Consider the following 22,565-nt stretch of genomic DNA (forward strand, 5'->3'; position numbering starts at 1 on the left):
TTGGGGTACCACTTGGGAAGTGGACAGGTGCAACCACTAGTGGATAAAACCACGGCGATTATGACCTGTCCACGACCCAAAACGAAAAAAGAGGTGAGGAGGTTCTTGGGGTTGGCCGGCTACTATAGGTGGTTTATTCCAGCATTTTCACAGCTGACCAGCCCCTTGACTGATTTAACTCACAAAGGTGCCTCAGATCCGGTCCAGTGGACGGAGCCGTGCCAGTGAGCGTTTGAGAGGGTAAAGGAAGCCCTCTGCGGGGAGCCGCTCTTGTTCACCCCTAATTTCTCTCTTTCTTTTATCCTGCAGACCGATGCGTCGGACAGAGGGCTGGGGGCTGTTTTGACCCAGCAGGTGGAGGGAGTCGATCGCCCGGTGCTGTACCTCAGCCGCAAACTATCCCAGCGGGAGGCGAGGTACAGCACGGTAGAAAAGGAGTGCCTCGCCATCCGGTGGGCGGTCGGGTCCCTGCGCTACTACCTGCTGGGTCGCCCATTCACCCTCTGTTCAGACCACGCTCCCCTCCAATGGCTCCACTGCATGAAGGATACCAACCCGCGAATCATCCATTGGTATCTGGCTCTACAGCCCTTTAATTTCAAGGTGGTTCATAGGCCGTCGGTCATGGTCATCGGCCGGATGGCTCCCCGGCCTAAGTCGGGCGGTGGGGGTATGTGGTAGGGTGGGCGTGGTTTTGCATTGGCTGCAGAGAGAGAGTGGGCGGGGCGGCTCTCGAAACTCTGCACCACAGCTGTTGGGGATTACTAATCAGCACCGATGTTTAATTGTTTGATTGATTGACAATGTGCTGATTACCTCGACAGTGAGCCTGGACGCTTAAAAGGCGGTCTACGGAGGCAGAAGGGGGACTGACTGGAGACGGAGGAAGTGCTGACCGATAGTCAGCAGCTACCATTGTGTTTGTACGAAACCAAAAGCCGCGTGACGGCCGTGAAATAAAAAGACGCATTCGCGTCTTGAAATAACTCTCGTCTCTCTCGTCTATTAACCGAGCGGTCGCACTCAGCTTGCTACACATATATATATACATATATATAAATAATCAACATGATGCTGCCACCCCCATGCTTCACAGTTGGGATAGTGTTCTTCGGAATAAAAGCCTCACCCTTTTTCCTCCATACATAGCATTGATCATTATGGCCATTATGTGCAATTTTTGTTTCGTCTGACCACAGAACACTCCTCCAAAAGGCTAGATCTTCATCCTGGTGATCACTTGCAAACTTCATTCTGGCTTTTTTATGCCGGTCTTGGAATAGGGACTTCTTCCTTTCTGGCCATGGCGATGTAGGATTCTTTGGTATCTGATGCCTCCAACTCCTTCACCAGTTCCTTTGTTGTTGTCTTGGGGTTCAGTTGAACCTTTCAGACCAAAGTTTTACAATACTAATTTCGTACAGCTATTTATAGCCAAGAACACAGTTCAATTAATGTAGTGAACATTATTCTGACCTAACTTATGCCAAGCCAAACTAGGGAGAAGAACAAGCTAAAATATTAGGACAAATACAAATTACAAAATGTGCTGGAATGGGGGTACATGATGTAACATGAGTGTCATGTATGGAGGGATTTAAAGTGAAATGATTCACAGAGTGGTGGCAGTTAGTCCAGGTATATTCTGAAGAGATGCGTTCAGACCACGGTGGAAGATGGTAGTGAGGGAGAGGTTCGAAGAGGGACAGGGAGTTCATTCCACCACCGGGGAGCTAGGATGGAGAAGCTCCGGGAGGCGGTGCAAGGCAGTGCTGTAGTGTTGGCAGTAATGTGGGTTGCACACGTGATGGGAGAATGCACTGTGCATGCAGAGGGTTGTAATTTTACTGAAATCCTATTTAAAGGTGCAGTGTGTAGAATTTTGTGGCATCTAGTGGTGAGGTTGCAGATTGCAACCAACTGAATACCTCCCCTCACCCCTCCATTTCCAACAACGTAGAAGCTACGGTGGCCTATAAGTTCCAAAAATGATGTCATCGTCTATGACAGCATCGAGTTGCCAAGTGTCATGTGATGAGGTTCCTTGATAGATTTATAAATTGTATTTAGTTATTTAGTCTGTAAAACTATAGGTCATAGCTTACAAGTAAGATAGCAATTATGATTGTTAATTGTTCCGCATCGTGGTAGCGTTTTATTGCTAATGTTAGCAGCGTTGTATGGTAAATCATAGAAAGACATGATGCGTCACAAAAACTATTACACTACTAACTAATGCTTACATTACAGTGTGAAATATCCTCATTATAAAGTACCACTAACCTATTTAAAGACACTCAATTTTGAAAATAATGTATATAACCGAAATATTTTGAGCAGTAGGCTTAATACTTACATAGCAATGATGAAATCTTATCTGTTTTCAATAGACAGAGTAAATCAATGATCAGAGTTGGCAAGTAGTGAACTACATGTAATTAAACTAGTAGCTTAACTACATTTTGCAGTAGCTTGCTGGTAGTTCAACTACATTCATATTTGCATAGTGATTCAAGTAGTTTTTTGACATTTTTTGTGTAGTTAACTACTGAAACTACAAACAATTTTGGGCCAAAAAGGAAAGGAATGATTTTTTTCTTTATTTTACCATTGCTTCTCTACTGTAATTGAACCCCCTTTGACCAGTTACCTGGCTAACTAAGTAATCTTGCTTGGTGCAATACCCCCACCTGGACTGTAGTTTCTGGAAGGCAAGTGTCTGACTGATGGACATTGTATACAAAACCAAAGCTGACATTCCTTGCACTTTCCCATGAATGGTGGGGTATTTTATTTTTTTGGTTTATGTATGACCTGTGAACAAGTGGGCACTTTTTGCAATAAACTCAATTGAGTGGCATTTTTTGCTGGCATGTGACTTTTTTGTATTATATTTTGTTATAATTTTCTATCACATGTACATTGCCAATTTGATATTTTTTTTTACAAAGTAGTTTTTGAACTACTTTTTCTAAGTAGCTTTAGTTAACCAAACTAGATTTCTCCCTAGGGTAGCTTTGCTGTAGTTCAACTTCTTCCAGTGTGAAGTAATTGGTAGCTTGCAAAGCTATGCTTTCAAAGTAGCTTCCCCAACACTATCAATGATATATTTCTATCCGCTTCTGTCTTACACCAGAAAACAATGTCAGCTAGGTCTATCAGCAAACATATGGCTTAGCTATGCCCAGAAGTCCTCAATAATAATAGTATTTTCCAAGAAATTACGAAAACAACGTTAAGTGCAGCGTATTTTACTGCTACCACAAAGTGAATGCGATGATAACAAACCTTCAATTAGGCTGACCAATGAAACGCTATTCCAAAAGCAAAATTAGACATGTTATACATGATTAGAAAGCTTATGCTCTTACCTACTGAATAAATGGATTGTCAATCAAGCCAGACTGTACTAAAAAGGGCAACGACGCCGTAAACAACACGTGTTATTACACACAGCTATTTTGGAAGGTACCCAGGCAAATGCGCCCCCTCTAGAGCTGTTTGTCAGTTCTGGGCTACTGTAGAAACATGGCGGTGCAACATGGCGGCCTCCGTGGAAGAGGACCCGCTCCCTATGTAGCTATAAAGGGCTCATTCTAAGGTAACAAAAACACAACAATTCTTATTTTCATGGGATTATACACTAATTAAAACATACTTATGAATATTATATTCCATTTCTGCCAAGTCTGTTCTGCTACATGCCACTAAATTCTACACACTGCACCTTTAAAGGGATGCTGGTTACAATTCAATTAAATGGGAATCCTGTTAACCAAAACATGCCATAAGACCTAGTATTGCTTTTTTATGTGTATTCCCCCCCAAATAAGTTCACTATTAAAAGGTAAGATTTTTATATTGAAATTGTGCAAAATTCCCAATATTCCTGAGCTTAACTTCCCTTCAAAAAGTTCCGAAAATTTATGACAATTAGCCAATCAGAAGCTTCTAAAAAGTCATTACATCAATTTCTGGAATCTTCCAGACTGTTTAAAGAGACAGTCAACTTGGTGTATGCTAACATGAAATGTACGTTGTTGTGAAAAACTCAGTTTGAATATCTTTAGCATAGGTGTATGTAAACATTTGGCCTCAACTGTATATGGACATTGTAGTAGTACACAGCAATGGAATGTTCACTTTCAATTATCACACAAGATGAATACAGCATAAGCACTACAGTGTAACATAAGAGTAAAGTGAGATTGGGATTCAGAAGTGCATAGGATCCAAGATATGAAAATATAAAAAGAAATGTGTTCTCTTGAATCTATTTTGCATTTGCGCAAAGGAATAAACATGAAGTAAATACTTGAAATGAATAAATACATATGAACTTAGATATGAACTGTAGCTTATGTTTTTTTATCATTTTATCATATTTAGCCTTTAATATAGATTTTTATAAAGTGGCTGGTAACAAAGTGAGTGGCTGGCAGAAATTAGGAATCTACCAGACACAGTGGCTGGTCCATAAAAAAAGTGCATTTCCCACCCAGGTTATGCCCAAGACACACCTACTAATTAATTAAGACACTAAGTGGAGCCCTTTTGAACCTTACACCTTAGTTTGCACTCAAAATATGAAAATTGCAAACTAGCAAATTGGATTTGGATACGCCCTAAATGCACTTGTGCCATACGTTTTAGACCATGTGCTAAGATCGTTAAAATAGGGCTCATTGTCTTTAATGATAGAGTTCAGTTTGAGTCATCTGTGTTATGAATTCATTGCTTTTTGAACGATATGAATTCATTGCTTTTTGATCGATACCCAATTTCTTTCTCAGATGCCCACAACCAGCAACAGGGTGATCTGGTTTTGTGTAATAAGACAGAATTGGAGGTTGCAGAACCACTCAGGACAAGTGACCACAATGCAGTTGCATTTGAGGTATGTTGGAAAGTTAAGCCTAACATTCTCAGACTTAAAAATCTTCAACTTCCGATGTGTTAACTTATGTAAAATGTGAAATTATACAAGTTCCATAGACTGGATATGTTTAATAATAAAACTGAAAGAAATATAGATTTTTCCCCCCACAATTGAATCCATAATTGAAGCACAGTGCAAATTCATTCCAAAGGCTAGAAAAAATAACCCAGTGAAACAATCTAATGGATGACTAATTCAGTACAAGATGGCTTAAAACTTAAAAAGAAATTATTTAGAAGATGGACAGCTCAGAAGGAGAAACATAATAGAATAGAATAGAATATGGTATTACACAAGTTAAAAAAGATATCAAGGGTAGTTAAAAGGTCTTTTGAAAAGCAAATTCTCCAAGATTTAACGAGAAGTCCTAAAAGGTTCTTTCAATACTGCAACAGAAAACAAAAAGTAAGGGACAAGATAAGGTGTTTTTAAAAGCCATTAATCTATTATCTACACCTGCTTATATGTGGTCAGGGTTGCGGGTGGTGCTGGAGCCTATCCCAGCATGCATTGAGCCAGACAGGAATACACCCTGGACAGGTCAACAATATATCATAGGGCTCACATACCATTCACTCACACTCTCATACCTATAGGCAATTTAGAGTCTCCAATTTGCACTCCTGTGGGAGGAAACTGGAGTACCCAGAGGAAACTGACTCAGCACAGGCCGGGATTTTAACACAGGGCCTTCTCGCTGCGAGGTGATAGTGCTACCCACTGCATCACTGTGTTTGAATGTACTTATCTACAAGGGTCAGATAAGTAACATTGCTATGGTCAGATATGGCTTTCTCAGATATGGGGGGGGGAATCCCCCATATCCCCTATATCCCCCATATCCCCCACGTCCCCCATAACAATATGTCTATGGTTCCACTGACAGCTGCACAAATCAGATATAATTACACAATATTGAAAAACATGGTCAGGCATTCATTTCTGCCAAAAGACTTAGGTGGATACAAAACGCAATACCTGCTGAGAAATAAATAGGTTTTACTCAGCAACAGCCTGTAATCAATTGATTCTTAATATAAGTAAAATCCACAATGTGCTGATCCAAAAAAAAATTAAATCTGGATGCATCTCTCATCCATCATAAAACCCATTAATATTCACTGTGTTACTTTATACTTAATTATGAAACCAATTTTTGGTTAATAAAATATTTTGGGTTTTTTTTTTGTTTTTTTTTTGCTTTGATTTGAAAAGGAGGTAATCCAATGCATGTAAAGTCTTTTCAGTAGGGTCTTTTCAGTATTGTCTCATCATATCAACTACGCCACATGAAAATGTCCAGACTCTTAATCCATCTAACGCATAAGCAACAACTAAGAAGCTAGTGAAAACCAAGCTACCTCAACATCCGCCATGAGAACAACTAAACTTCTGCCATAGCCTTCAACAAGGCTACAAAGGTGTGTAAGTACATAAATTGTGGGTTTTATACGTATTTTCCAGAAGAAGCAGAACTGAAATGTAATGTTACCACAGGACAATAACAATAGGGTGCTGTGGGGGAAAAACAGGCCCCGGCCTGGGCCAGAAGCGCCGGGGTCGATCTCCTCACACTGTTGAATACTTCTTCAAAACTAAGTACAATCCACTGAGTCTGATGCAACTGGATTTATTGTAAGTGAATCAAAGATTACATACAAGAACCCAGGCTGATCTGCACAGACCAATACAAACAGCAATCATTCATAACACAGAGAGAAGACATTCAATCATTCCCCAACCACTCTGAAATCCCCTGGGGCTTCCCGCTTCCTTTTATCCACTTTTGATAGCTCCTCCTGTTGTGGAGCTTAAATTTGGTACTTCCCACCTGTTAGCTTTGGTTTCTTAGGTTCTTTCCTTGACACCATTATTTCCAAGCCCCCTTCCTTTCCTTAATAAAAAAAAGTATTCCCTTCTATCTGAGTTCTCCTCCCTTTCGTGGCGCAAGACATGTATTCACCTTATTTAACTCCTGCTGAATTTTATCATTCACATGTTTGTATGAAAGGCGTAGTTTCCATGCCAGAAGCTGTGCTTACATTGTATATGGACTTTTACAGCTTGTGTTTATGTTTAGTGCAAACCTCTGCATATTATTAATGCTTTGACCAAGATCTGGCCGTTGTTAGTTCTACGTGTACTTCTTCTGTTAATAATATAATCCATCATGGTGGTGATGGCTTGTGATCTTAAATGCGCCTCTTTCCCACAGTGCCTATTATGCACCTGCATTAATTGGCAATGTAAAAGGAGAAACTGCTTAGTCGTGATGATGATACATCAGACTGCTGACATACATTTGCACAGTTTTTGTTTGCTTGTTTTACGATAGCCTTCCATCCACTTCAAGAAGCTGTTGCAGAATTATAATAATCATCAGATATTTGTCACTCTCCCATAAGAATGATAAAGCCAAGCATCAAGATAACAAAATTAGATATGGAATTTACCTGAGTATAATCTGTAATAGTCCAACGTTTTAAGAATACAAAAATTAATGCACATTGTTCTAATCATTCGCTATACATGACCCTAAAGCGTAATCTATTACTTTGCCGACGATTTCCTTTGATTTTGACTCTTCCTTCAGCCATCACGTGCAAATGTCTTCACTCGTTTGTTTTTCATCAAATGCTGAGGGGCAAGGACCGAATGTTAATATAGCTACATGTGCCACATGACTGCCCGAGAAGTTTACACATGCGAATGTTTTCTGCAGTTTTTTGGTAAGGTACAAGACTATATACAGACTGCTTTTCAATCTGTACAGTAGGCTGTCGTCTTCTGTAGCCTATTTGTCGCCCGCTGTTGCCAACACACAGATCACGCGAAGCCATTGCCGCTTTTTCCTTGCCTCCTGCGTACATCACCAAATCGCGCAATTTCCCATTGTTCAGATTAATCGCTTGCATTAAATTTGAGTAGGCACGTATATCTTAGTATAGACAAGGGCATAAAAGAGTTTATGTTTTTATAACATTGTGAAATTTTAACATTATTTAGGTGGAGGCTTCAAATAAGCCCACTGGGTTCTCTGCCTCACCCAGCACTGTATATTATTTGTTATCTTCGTCATTTTTGTGTATTTTTTAAATAGTGCAAAAATAATACTACTAAACTAAACTAAGATGAAATAAGATACAAAAACGCTTGTATTGAGCAGCATGCAGTCGGAAACAGTTTACCTTGCACATGCGTCTCCTTCCGTAACGACGTTGACAACAGCGCAACTTTGATAGCGCACACCTTAGAATTCGTCCTCAATACCGTTTAAAGGGAAATCCTATATCCCAACAGGAAATTGCAGAAAGGGAAATCATACATGCCAACAGGAAATGATACATCCCAACATTCGTCCAGTCGATTTCGCTCTTCTATTTCAAATAATTCCAGTGAAGACATACTGCAACATATGCAGTATGTTTGCGGTCTTTTAATTGAGTTTTATTAAAGAAGACACTGCCCAGACCGCGAACGCCTGTGATCCAAATCTGGCCCTAACGTGGTCGACGCTGCTATTATTTTAGTTTCCTTTTTTATTTTTAAGGTCCAAGCAGCGCAGCAGCTAGAACCCTTTGTGTTTCTTCTGTCTTCCGTGGTCCAAGCAGCAAAGCTGCTGGAACCATGTTGTTTTTTAAAATTATTTTTGTGGGTCCAAGCAGCAAAGCTCCTGGAGGCCTATTGTTTTTGTTGTTTTTTAGGGGTCCATCCCAATTGTTTTTGTTCTTTTATTATTATTCATTATTATTATTATTATTATTATTATCATTATTCCATAAAATAGAAGGAGCGGAGAAAATGTAAATCGTAGAGGTATGAAACATAGCAGGGGTGTTCCTATGATACCTTGTGGCCAGATGGTGACGCTGTAATGCAGCAATGTACGTTTTGGCCCATAACTCTCGAATCGTGTGGTCTAGAATCTACATTCTTTATCCCAAGATTCTGTGACTCATGACAAACAAAACATATATTCCCCATCCAATATAAGTATTCCTACATTTTTGCCATTTTCAATTTTTGGCAAAACCAATCGACTTTTGCCAAATAGTCTGGGGCCATTTGGCCTATCATCACCAAATTAGGCAAGAAAAAATATCTGAACCTCAATAATTATCAGTTGGGGCGTAATCATTTTGTGTCAGCTGGCGGCCGCCAGTGGCTGCTGTACCGGCTGGCGGGTTTTCCCACCAGTTGGCTACACGTGGCAGCGAACCTGGCGGATGTCCATGGAGTATTGGCTGCTAGTCTGGTGGGTGTCCATAGCCGCGTTTCCACCAAAAGTACCCGGCTTTTAGTCCCAGGAACTACTTTTCAAGGAACTAAATGGTTCCTTCAGCCCGTGGTTGTCTGCGTTTCCACCACGGTCTAAAGTCCCGCGAAGATTAGGCAAATTAGCCCACTGACGTATGAAAAAGCGACGTTGTCGTCGGTCCATCTGTCCTATGATTTCTTCTGTAACCCCATACTACCACCGAAGTAGCCTACATTATGTTCTAATAACCGAGACAGCACGGAGCGGTTTATTCCACTTATATACAACGGGTTACCAACAATGATTATATATGGTTACTTTTGTATTTATTTTTTTTATCGATTTAATCACCTGGAATTGAAATATTCTTCTGCAGCCGTTTGGGCATATTTTACCGTTGTCAAGCAAAACTGTCGTTGGTAGTTGAACTTGGACCGTTGTTATGCAACAAATAGGATATAACAGGCCAATAGTCAGATTGTAACTGTTTTATATATCCTCTCAAACACATTCATTATGTTTTTATGCGAACATTCGCTTTCATGTCTTGACATACGAAGCGACAGAATGCATTCACATTTATATGTATAACTGGCAACAACAGCAGAAAACATGCACACGTTGTAAACAATTTGCTGTTTGATTACTTTCTCATCGTCAATTCCATATAGGCTAATCGCAAAATGACAAGAATAGAACGAAAACTCGGACTTGCGTGAAAATTTAAATTAGTAGTGGTACAGCCACCATTTGCTTTCCTTCGAAGTTACTGCTAGCCGAGCAGCGAAGTGTGCCCTCCAGATGCGAACCATGCACCATAAATTAGTCCATAGTCTTCCTGGTCTTTTTGTGGAATTGAAGAATGGCAGAGTAAAATTACGGCAGTCTGAAAAAGCTAAAGGGACGATTACTAGAATTAACCTGTTATTTTACCCTGACAAAAAGTGCGGAAGGTGATTTCCAGTTTGCTTTTACTGTATCACCAATGTGAATTATGCAGAACTACCGCATACCTCACATAACCGTATCAAACGTTTTGAGTCAATTACAACGGGCTAACAAAGAAAATCCGGAAGAAAATATTCAGCAACCGAATTAATCCGTTTGAATGTTTTGGTACGTAATATGCTGTCCCAGCACGAATGCTTTTTATAAAAAAAATGTATAAAACGAATACTAAAGCAAGAAAAGAACAGAAGAGCACACGTTATAATTCCAAGACGTTGGCAGGCTATAACCAAAACTAGGCTACTGCGCTGCATAACATACAAGTTTGATTTGAAGTTATTATGAAAATAAATTGGTTTGCGGCTGCATATTTTTAAACATGGCGGCTGAAAATAAACACAAAAAAATGCTGCGAGTACTCGACCAATCAGAAATGTTCAGCGCTGCAAGCTCCACCCAAAAGGTTCCTGTACTTTCGGAAAGTACTACCCCCCGAGCAGGAACTTTTTGGGGGGTAAAATAAAGCCCCCGGAACTAAATTTAGACCCTAGTTCCTGCGGTGGAAACGCGGCTTATGACAGTTTTACTGGCAGCTGACGGAGTGGCAGCTAGTCAGTGGAGATTTTAATGGCAGCTGGTGGAAAGGCAGGTTTTTGTGGATGCTGCCGGACTTAAGTGCTGGCTCCAGTCGCTGTCGGGTTTTCCAGCCAGATCTTTTAGTTGGTGTTGATAGGAGCTAGAGGCAGCTTCATGAAAAAGCCGAACAAGATGTTTCCATGTGATGTCATATGTTCAGTTAATTTTACAATTCTTATCATTTTCAGTTATTTTAACCTTGTAAAATGGTTCATATTTTAGAAGAAATGTAGGCTGCACAGGAAAAGTTGTCTAATAATTAACATTATAGTGTTTGTGCAATCACAACATGAAATGCATTTATTTAATCAAAACAGAACGACAACCGCCTAGCTATCTGGCTAAGTGTTTTCAATGGTCAACAACATGATCGTGCTGGTTACCCGACAACATCATCTTGTGATTGTCTTGTGATTGGTTAAAATGAAACATTGTGGAGTGTGAACCTAAGCTCCTGTCTCATTCCTCTCGGCTGACTGCACCAGGCAGGTACAGTCATTCTGGAATAGCATCATGCGTATTATGGCTCAATATTAGAAATTTACTTCCATATTCATTCTCTATGGGAATTTCAAAAAGCTTTGTCCAAGCACACCGCTCTGAACGTGCATATTACGAAGTTGGAATGTCTAGCTTACTCTAAAAGCTGTCGGAGGAGTAGTGTGCAACATATTAGGTGGATAAGAATAAATAATAAGTATGCAAAAGAACTAGACCTGGGTCAAATACATATTTAAAGTATTTTAATTACTTTTAAATACTTATTTGAAATTCAGCATTTACAAATACTATTTAAATTACAAAATGTATCTGAAAATACATTTATGGAGCATTTGGATGTATTTGCAATTATTTTCAAATATGTCTTAAAACAAAACTAGGAAACCTAGTATATGGCTGGATCTAACACACCTGATCCGGCCAACCAATGGTGTGACTTCATAACTCGGCCGACCAATGGTGTAACTTCATCACTCACTCAGTCAGTCACAGACATTCGCGTTCGTAGGGCTGGCCCCGCTGTTGCGGTCCAGCCAAAAACATTTAACCACTTAGCGCGCATCATCTACTGGTCGGCACACCAGCGTGCCTAGATTGTTCAACTCAGACATTCATTGCTCCTGCAACCAAAGTATGAGTTGAAAACAGAAACGCTTTGTTTTAGTTTCATTAGTAGATGATACACGACAACTATGCCGAATATGGAGTTTTGCAGCACCACCATTGTTGCTCTGGTCGTTCATTTAACTCCTTAGTGCACATGCCAAATATGGCCAATCCTTGCCCATTTAGGGGGTACCCTTTTTAAAGCTTTATAACTCCAGATGTGAACACCACATAGTGCCACCACTTGAAAAATGGCTTAAAAGAAGCAAGACATTTGTACCATTTACAATACTAACTTAGATTATTTCTTCCAAAATTATGAATATTAACTAAAGTGCCACAAACAAAATTGTGTAGGCAAAAAATGTAAAATGAATTTGCTCTTTTTTAGTTCACAATAAAATACTGAGAGATTGCATATATACAGCAGGTTAAAGTATACATGTCCTGGAAACTTCTTGACCACAAGTTCATAAAATCTAAGGGTGGATATGTACAACTACTAAAGTTTTATGAAGCAAAAACTAAGCAGTGTACCCAGTGTCTATCCAAAATGTCTAAATTATGCATTGCTGTAAATCACGACATATTTACGTATTTCACCACAAATCAACTGTTTTGACTCAAAAAACTCACTGTTGCATCATTTTCAAGTGAGAATTATAAGATGTCTGTGAGTACAGTGGTCTAAAATATCTAGGGGTCCAGCAACATATCCAAAAATTAATAACATGCTTTTTGTCCATTATAAAGCATATAAATGAGCCCTTTATGAATGTTTAAGATGAAACATTGATATCAGATTAAAGAATAATGCAAACATATTGTCACACAATGCGGTACAGTACCTAAATGTGTAATAATTAACTCTTGTATTTCTATACTCTGTACTCTCGTATGTTTTCTTGTATGGGGATAGGACGACAATGATGTGATTTTATCTGTGTTCAGTAGATAGACGCAGAGACAGTAAATCAATGATACAGTTCTATCCGCTTCTGTTTTACTCCAGAAAATGATGTCAGCTAAGTCTATCAGCAAACATATGGCTTAGCTATGCTCAGAAGCCCTCAATAATAATAATATTTCCCAAGAAATGACAAAAAATCATTCACAACATTTTTTCACGTGCAGTGCATTTTACTGCTACCACAGCGTGAATGCGTAAGTGAATGCAATGATGAGAAAACCTTTGGTATAATTTAATCTGCTGTATATATGCAATCTCTCAGTATTCATTGCAAACTAAAAAAGAGCAAATTCATTCTTGCTTTTTTGCAAAATTGCATTTGTGGCACTTTCTTCCTAAATTATGAATATAAACTTGTATAAATTAGTATTGTAAGTGGTCTTGCGTCATTTAAGCCATTTTTCAAGTCTCTGTGATGCTCACATCTGGAGTTACACAGCTTTAAATATGGTACACCCTAAATGGGAAAGGATTGGCCAGATTTGGAATGTGCGCAAAGGGATTAATTGGTAGTGAATAACCATCCAACCATCCATCCATTATCTATACCAGCTTATCCTGGGCAGGGTTGTGGAGGGTGCTGGAGCCTATCCCAGGTTGCACTGGGTGAGAGGCAGGAATACACCGTGGACAGGTCTCCTGTCTGTTCTGGCCCCACGATGGTGGAATGACCTCCCCGTGGAGGTCAGAACAGCTGAGACACTGACCCACTTCAAGCAACGACTGAAGACTCACCTCTTCAGGCTGCACCTCTCCCCATCCCACCCTACCTCCCTGTAAATGACTGTAAGCTTAGGGTTGTAACTAGGTAGCTGTTTTGTAGGTGACTTAGTTAATGCACCTGTCTTAACTACTGCTTGTATTTTTGCATAGACTGCATTGTTGCTGTTCTCGTTTGTGTCAGTGTTAAACAGTTTAACCTTCAGGGTCCAAGTTGAACTATGCGGTTGTTCCCTGCACTTGGACCGGTACTTCTCTCTAGGGTTTTCGTCATACTTGTTCCTGGTTATGGTTATACACTTTGTTGTACGTCGCTCTGGGTAAGAGCGTCTGCAAAATGCCTGTAATGTAATGTAATGACAGGCTGCCAATCTACCGCAGGGCACACACACCATTCACTCACACACTCATACCTATGGGCAATTTAGAGTCTCAAATCCAAATTTAGTTTGCTAGGACTTGAAGGGCAGATATATCATCTATAGTGGTTTCAGAATAGCTCACTCAGAGTATCTAATTGCTCAGAGTAACTAATCAGTATTTCATAGTGCTGTGACATGGCAGGTTTACTGGTATGATGTGGTCTGGACTGTGGGAGTACCTGGAGGACAACCATGCGTACACTGGGAGAACATGCACACTCCACACAGAAAGGCTCAGGCTGGAGTCCAACCCAGGACCTTCTGGCTGAGGCGAGTGCTACCGACTGCACCACCGTGCCGCCCCTCAATGTTTTACAGCCATAATTATATTTTTATTGCCCAACATTTGCAATTTTTAAAATTTGATTTGTTTCAGGACTGCCCCATTGACCTGTGAAAAAAATGAAGTGCTTTGCTTGCAGCAGGGCGAAGCATAGATGGCTTCCGCTGACAAGTTTGACTATGTTCTATTCACTGATGAATCTAGATGCTGCTACAAAAAAGCAGGTGATACCAGCAAAGTGAAGTCAGTGGTCAAGCATCCACTCAAAGTTCACGTGTGGGGCGGGATATCACACCAGGGTCCAGGATCATTATTAATTTTTGAGGGTAGGTTGTGTGTAGTTTTACTGTTATAAATGCTCTCCATTCAGCTGCCTACTGATCATGGCAAATGCATTTACACCTATTGCCCCAGGGATTATGGACCACTAGTTCTATGAGGAACACATGATAAAAGGCAATACATCAGAGAATGTTTTGTGAGCTCTACACACCACTTCTTTCAAGGTATGCTGGTTTTCCACTACTTGGATGAAGACACTTTAGTGTGCGCGGTGTGTGTACTAAAAGATAAGGAAAGGAATCAACTGGATAAAAACTACAGTATCGTGAGTACCTTGAACAGTCATTAAATCAGATGTATAAATGTAAGCCTGCAGTGAATGTATTCCAAATTTGCTATTTTCATTACCAAGGTCTCCTGATATGAATTCCATTTAGCTGGTTTGGCATCCAATGGAGGAGTATGTCGCTGTGAAGCCAAACCCAAGAGCAAAGCGGATATCAGCTCATATCAGCTGTCCAAACATTATAGATTTACAAGCTGACCACAGAGCTCTGCAAAAGATACACTGACCATCTGAAGTGTTGCACAGAGTTCTGGAATATAGGTCTTTGTCATTTCATTGCTGTTTTATCATTAAAACAGTTTTCCTCCAATATATTTGTTTGTGCAAATGTATCGTCAATTTTTCCATGGTAGCACAATAGCCTACAGTAGGCTACATTGTGAATATTGTTTATTCCGCTGATGTTTGACTGTTCAGTTGCTTTATTGCGTGCCAGAGGAGAGACAGACACATTCACACATCCGTATTCGGTATCAACACCTGACTATTGTCAGGCTGTGAAGACAATGGCACAGCCTGTATTTATTTACTGAGTATAACTAAGTAAACTGTCCTAAATGTTTGTTTGAATAAGAGCATCCATAAGTTCACCCAACTCCTAAAAAATGACATGAAAACACATTTATTACTTAGCTAGCTAGCAGCAAACTATCACAAACAAGTAGCAGCTAATTACTTTTATGGCCACCTTTACGTTATGTTTCTTAAACAACTACAGTAGTTCCTTATCAATCGCAATGTAATCACAATAGGCATTCCACACGTAAACATAAAACAAAATTGACATTTGAGATAGCTTTAATAGGTCATTTAACAAGGAAATAAGCAAAATTAGAGTAGATGAGGTTATTAAATTCCTGTACCTGTACTTAACGCTGCACCGAAATCAAAGGGTTCATAAAAATGTACTTGCATTGAAGGCATTATTACTATACCAAATGATTAATGGAAAATAAACAGCCATCTGATCACACACATTTATTATTAATTACTCCAGCATAATTTATCTGACTCGATTAAGCCATGATTGTAATTGAAACAGATAATTACTACTGATTTTTTTCTTTTTCACATAATAGAAACCTGTCAGTGCACTTTTGAAAGGATAGCCTATAATAGCTATATCTACTCTAATTTTATATATTTCCTTGTCAAATGACCTGTTAAAGTAAGGCCAGATGCCAATTTCGTCTTATGTTTGTGCGTGGGACGCCTGAGATTACATTGCAGGCACAATGTGCCACCTCCCCCAATTCACTGAGTTAAGCCTTCATCTAAAGATAGAAAATCATCCCAAAATGCAATATGGCGTGATGTCAGGTACAATGCAGAATGATGGAAGCTGTCCATAAAAATTACACTGTTGCCCCTTACTGTCAGGACCCCGCAAGCATTTCCCTCAGGCCTGGCAGATCCCCTACTGCAGAGGCAAATGTGACAAATGAAACATTTCTGCAATATCCCACAACACTGAAAGGTAATAAATATTACACAGGCTTCATTTTACATGCACTTCATGTCACAGGTAAACATCTGGAAAAGAATTTCCCTTGAAGGGTATAATGTTGGTGTTAAAAGATGGTTGCTTTTTAAACTTAACAGATAGAAGGTAACGGCATGTTACCAAGACAATGAAAGAAACTGAGTAGTATTTAACAAAATCATGGACACAAACCTCTAAGAGCCCATACAGAAAGTGGTTTTATTTTACTGCAGAATCCAGTAAACCTAATTTGGAAATTGATTTAGCTCTGCTTGTGAAATGTTGCGGGATTGGGAAAGAACAGAGACTGATGCTTTTCCCCCTGGATAGAGTTAATTGGTATTTTTATTTGAAATATTTAAAACTAGACAATTTAATTTCAATGAACTATATAACTCTGTTACACATTTACATTTGTTTCCTTGTAATTTTCACAAATTTCCTTATGAGAAAATTCCAATAGATCTGACCTTCCAGGATTTATGCAGTCTTACAAAGAAAAAACAAATAATTTATCACTTCTCTTCCTACTGTGGTTCTCTAATTGAAAGAAGACATTTGAAGAGCAGATATTAAATCAAGCAGCTTTAAGTATTTTTTAATTACTCAAAACAAAAATTATGTTAACACAACAAATTTGTCCAAATGATTGAAGAGTAAATTATGTAGTTGTGAGGTGGATTCTCTAATCTTTGAAGGGTGTTTCGTTAAAAAAATTCTAATACAGAAACGATTATATTAAGATCACCTCATGACATAACCTAATTTATTAATGAAACATCTGACAAGATAAGCAAAAACTGTAAAATATTATTGCGCAAATAAGGAAGATTGAGCAACCAGATGTTTTTCTCAGCGCGTGGTACAGCTTTGAAAATACATCACATAAGACAATTTTTTTATTTTTTTTTGCATATTTCATGTCACAGTATTTGACTGTGGGATTGTGTATGTCTATGACACCTTGTAGGATTGTGTATGTCTATGACACCTTGTAGCTTATCAGCTGTAGAAAGACTTGCATCAACAAAAGGAGTGAAAAAAACAAAGGGGCTTTATGGGATACCTCCTGGAGTTGTTGCAAGATGTCTGTGGGGCCTCCTCCCACTGGATAAACTGCCAAGCTCCTCCAAAACAGTCATGAAAACACTGCTTGAGTAGATATCTTTTGGATGTAATGAACCAAAACCTTGACAACCTGTAAGAATTAAAGATTCGTGGCACTTTTTGCAAAGACTAAGAGGGCAACCTGTGTGCTGGTCAATTTAACACTCTGGCACTCTTAATCCAGATGTCTATGCATCTCCCAAGGTACCTGACCAAATAAATCCTCTGATGTACAGTAAGGACTGAGGTGCAAAATGGCTGTCATAGTTAGGATACATACACTAGCGGCAGGTGAAGAGAGGGTTGAATAATTATTCCAACATGCAATTTGCAATTAAGTGAAAATAAGAAAAACCACTCATGTGAGTCAAAGCTCAGTGACATAAAAATACAACGGCTTGAGTATATACAGTATATAGCATGTTTCTGAATACTTAAAATATGGACAATAAGGCCATTGTTTAAATGTACCACGTGCACCCTGCAGTACTGCTAAATTATTTAGCTGGCCATCCAGATGAAGAAAAGAATTATACAATTCAGAAAAAGTTAGAAAAAGGTATGTTTGTGCTATGACATGGCTTGTAAAATAAACAAGTTATGTGCCCCACAGTCTAATCTCGAATCCTGGTGAAATGCTGACTACAACTTGAAGGTGGATAACTGGCCATAGTGTCACCCAGGGAACGATGATTCCAGTCAACTGGACTGCCGCGTCTCATTGTGCCTCAAGGCAACACCCCTGGTAAATTAGATTACATGTCTGCAATCTGCCTGCACCAGCTACATAAAAGTATACTCTGCTGAGGACTTGGTGCACCGTCACACGAAAGCTAGAGTTAGATGGTAGCATGTGCTTTGGAGAAGATTGTGGGTTTGTCTGTGCTCTCCCAAGCTGGCAGATGATAGATGTCAATTACAACAATATTAACTAATATCCTTCTGCAATCACTGTTTGAAATTCCCCTGAGGGGAGGTCTTATAGAGTTGACCCCAGAAATCCAGCTCACATTCTCGTTGTCTTTGACACACAGATTCATATACATCCATAAGTTTAGAATTTTCACACAACAATGCCACAATCATAATTCATAAATCATTACTGAACACATTCCCCAACCAGGGAACAATATGTAAATATCAACAGTGGTGGCAGTGGCTACAGTAGCAGCAGCAGCATCATCATCTGAGTAACTAAATTCAGAAGGTCACCAGGAACTTCATCATACTGGATCTTCAGTGTAAAAAGTTTATGTGGTAAAAAGAAGAAAAGAGTTGATGTCAAATAAGAGTCAGATGAGCAAATTAGCGCATGCACGGACTTGGGCAGATAATTACAGTATTGCTTTATTCACTCCCCTCTCCTCTTCCCAGAGATTCAATTCCCTAGCCAAACTAAGCAGTCAAGAGGCATCTTTAAGGAATTTTTGCCATTTGCTATACAAAGGATGGCTGTATGCTCTTTTTGCTTTTGCCTCCATGGAAAGACAACTTGTCCTTCTGAGAGACCAAACAGTGACTGTCATGGAAACCATTTTCAATGATCCCACTCAAATGCAGTTGTCTGGTAGAAGACCCAGGTAAGTGCCATTCAATGGGGGTAAGGGGGGACAGTGCCAAAAATAAAAAAGATACATGGCAATGTTCCAGTACATCTCTTAAATGACAGACTGTTTAGTGGGTTTTCCGCATACTCATTTCAGGTCGGGAGATCATGTCCCATGGAACTCATGGGAGAGAACAGACTGTTCTCCTATTCTCAGTATCCACCACTCCCTCTCAATCATCCTCTTCTCAGGTCTTCCTCAGCATATGGTGGTGGGTCTGCCAGGCATGGAACTTATTGTAGGCTGTCTGCAGCATCTCCTCCATATGTCCTGTAAGCTGGGGGAGGGGGGGGGGGGGGGGGGGGGGAGACAGACCACATCATACCAGTAAACCTGCCATGTCACAGCACTGTGAAATACTGATTAGTTACTCTGAGCAATTAGATACTCTGAGTGAGCTATTCTGAAAACACTATAGATGATATATCTGCCCTTCAAGTCCTAGCAAACTAAATTTGGAACAGTGTCATAAAAATGCATCCTACTTATTTTCAGACCTCATGATAATATTTAATATATGATAATATAACCTGTACTATTTTTGGTATTTTAACTCATTCATTGCCAGTTTTCAGGACACCAGTTTTGTTTGGCAATAACAGTAATATTTGATCATTTAGTTTGATGCGTTCATGCCGAGAGGCACGTCTGGCAACAGACTCTTTACATGGCATAACGTTGAACCTGTACAATTCCTGAGCTTGAGGTAAGTAGGAATGACAAATTAAAATCAAAGATGTAGCTAGCTTACATTACTAGGCTGTCAGACATGTAATTCACCATTTGGCCACTCTCAGCCATAAGAAGCTATTAAAAGCACTCAGCCAGCATAACCTGGAGATACAACAGAGCAGGACCAATGGGGGGTGTGTGTCTGTGTGTGAGTGTGGGTTTTCGTGTGTGTCAGAAGAGGTGTGTCAGTGTGTCTACATAAAATATGCAACCTTCTTTTAGTTAGTTAGGTTTGGGCAAACTGAGAAGAAGTTTGTTACAGTTAGTTGGAAGTGGGCATCTGAGACCGGCATCTAGGTCTGGCATTATACATTTCATCTCTGTTCTGCTGGAATATTCTGCTGTCTTCTGGTTTTTAAATTCTGGAGACAAAAAAGCTGTGGTTTGGAATCTGCTTTCATTCGTTTCTAGTGCGACTGTCCATGTCTGTAGCCTTTGTTTATTGTTTTAAGGTAGTTGAACCTCATCTTTACATTAGACATGAATATTTGTTGTAACTTAATAAATTTCTTAAATTTTCATCTGGTTGCGAGTTTAAAAGTTTGATCCAATAGTTTGCTCTGCCTATCAACAAATTTACAGATTTAATTTATAAATATTTTTTACATGTTGGGTAAGTGAGGTGTTTTAATGGTTGATGTACTTGCATTTGGTATTCAGAGTGCCGGATGCCAAACTAGGGTGTTATAACAGTTAAAACTGCTGGGTTTGGAAAATTAAACATATTGCAATTAATCCTCCCCTTGCTGACAAGGCAAACATTGTGGCAAACACAAGTCTGCCCGGCTACTTGTAAAGGTAGCTAACCAGATGAATTTACTATGCCTGCTAAATAACATTTCACCGGAAATTATCAGACAGAGACATGGCCTACAGCATGGTCTACCCCAGCTACTGTTGTTAAAGGGAACCCTGCCTGTTTGTAGAGACTTGTAGGCCTTAATATAGTGTAAATGCCTTAAATTATATAAATAGGTTGCAAAAAACCACACAAAAGATTAAAGTTATTCCAAAAATTTTTAAAATCCTCCAAGGTCGCCACGGCTTTGGGTCTTTTGCCCTTGTCCATTGAGCGGCATTGAAAATGTCTTCTGTTCAGCTTTTTCGATTCGAGCCAGAGCGGGACATTACACATAAGGAAAGCACCAAGGACAGCCCTCATCAAATAAATCAAAACAATGAAGATCGGAGGCAAGAGGAAACGACAGTAGGGCATAAGAGATGGTGTCTGTGCAAGAACTGCTTGTGTATGCTAACAGAAATGGAGAAGATGTCTGTTGTAAAGAGCTCTGCTGTCTAGCAGCAGTCATTCAAAGTCACTTGACTAAATGGATCAAAGTATCATTTTTGGTCAAACTGAAATGTGTACTTCATCCCCATTAATTTAATTGACGTACTGTTATTACTGATCCATGTCACATATATGTGCTTAAACCGGTGATAATACCTCCTTTAAATACATAATCCCAAATGATAATATGTGCTGATACACTAAGATGTGTACTGAATCCATCCTATTCACAGATATCCCGAGTATCACATCACCCACAAATTCTGTGGCATTGTATTGAAAAAATTTTGACTAAAGACTGGGATTTTTTAAATAACTGAAAAATCTTGTGTCGTTTTTACAACATATTTCCATAGTTGAGGGCATTTACAACAAATTAAGCCCTACAAGCCTTAACAGGCAGGATTCCATTTACAATAAAATATTAACAGAAGGAGATTCATCTGGCTAACTGCATTTTAGCCAACTAACAAGTATAACATTTAATAGAGTGGCATATGGCGTGTGCTGATATTCCTCTCTGACTCAGTTTGCTCTGCTCTTGCACACTTTTCCCCTCTCTTCAATCATGCTGTTTATTTATTCAAAATAAGGAAGCAGAGAAATATACATGTAATTACTGTTTCATCACTTTCCTTTTTGCCTTCACTATCAAATTTCCGGTGGGCATCATTTTCAGTTGTTGTGCTAGCCCATGGAATGCTGTCTCTTTGGAATGCAGAACATTTCAAAATGTGCATTTTACACTAATTAGCTTGCGTTCTGATAAAATAACTATTTATGCCATAATATGCCAACTCACAATAGCACAAGTGTATCATTCATAATTCTATTAATGACACTTGTAACCAGTCCTTGAAGTGGGAAAACGATACTTATGCATAGAATATAGAAATCCCAGTATGGCCATTTTTGAACCAAGCAAACACTAAAAAGAGGTTCTGTTGCAGCTGCCAACATTTACAGAAATATACCGTTAGGTCGATAAAGTCATTTAACAAGTCGTTTAACAAGTAGTAATCTACAGTTTTGCAAGCAGTCTGTAAATCGCATCAAGTAGATACGCTCATAATTCCAAATTCCGTAAAATTACGGCGAGGCATCAGCTGCAGTCAGAATTATTATCTCTCAAACAGGGATACAAGAATGAACCTTTATTTTGGTTTTAAAATTCACAAATACAAACTGGCAGTATTGTGTGTAGATTGATGAGAATAAAAATTAATTTAATCAATTTTAAAATAAGGCAGTAGTGTAACAATGTGGAAAAAGTGAAGGGGTCTGAATACTTTCAGAAGGCAATGTATTTGTGTTTAATTGGAAGTGTTTTGAGCTATAGTACACAACAAACCTAGTAATTGCTTGTATGTTGGTAGAGGGTATATAGGGCTAGGTAACATTAAAATGTAGAAATGTGGCATTGCTGTGCATAGT

At 39.2% G+C, this 22,565-nt stretch overlaps 2 protein-coding genes across 6 annotated transcripts in view; both read right to left on the minus strand.

Annotated features, from left to right (window-relative positions):
• Window positions 1-8,585, minus strand: part of kcnj11l (potassium inwardly rectifying channel subfamily J member 11, like) — a 129,213-nt gene extending 120,628 nt beyond the window's left edge. The window contains exon 1 of the mRNA XM_064335668.1: window positions 8,128-8,585. The gene's annotated coding sequence lies outside the window, so the exon portion shown is untranslated. The remainder of the gene's footprint in view (window positions 1-8,127) is intronic.
• The window catches only part of gtf2h1 (general transcription factor IIH, polypeptide 1), a 284,403-nt gene that overhangs the window by 154,870 nt on the left and 106,968 nt on the right, over window positions 1-22,565 (minus strand). For 3 of the 5 annotated variants that reach the window (XM_064335676.1, XM_064335674.1, XM_064335673.1), the window contains one exon: window positions 18,831-19,385. The exons of 1 other annotated variant lie outside the window; for it this stretch is intronic. Coding sequence is in view for 2 of the 4 variants with exons in the window: in XM_064335674.1 (XP_064191744.1) it covers window positions 19,296-19,385 (90 nt within the window). In the remaining 2 variants the exon portion in view is untranslated. Of the gene's footprint in view, window positions 1-18,830; window positions 19,386-22,565 lie in introns of those variants that run through there. One more of the 5 variants, XR_010330029.1, reaches the window with a different exon arrangement.

Source organism: Anguilla rostrata, chromosome 5 (genome assembly GCF_018555375.3).
Source record: "Anguilla rostrata isolate EN2019 chromosome 5, ASM1855537v3, whole genome shotgun sequence".
In the NCBI taxonomy this organism is placed as follows: Eukaryota; Metazoa; Chordata; class Actinopteri; order Anguilliformes; family Anguillidae; genus Anguilla; species Anguilla rostrata.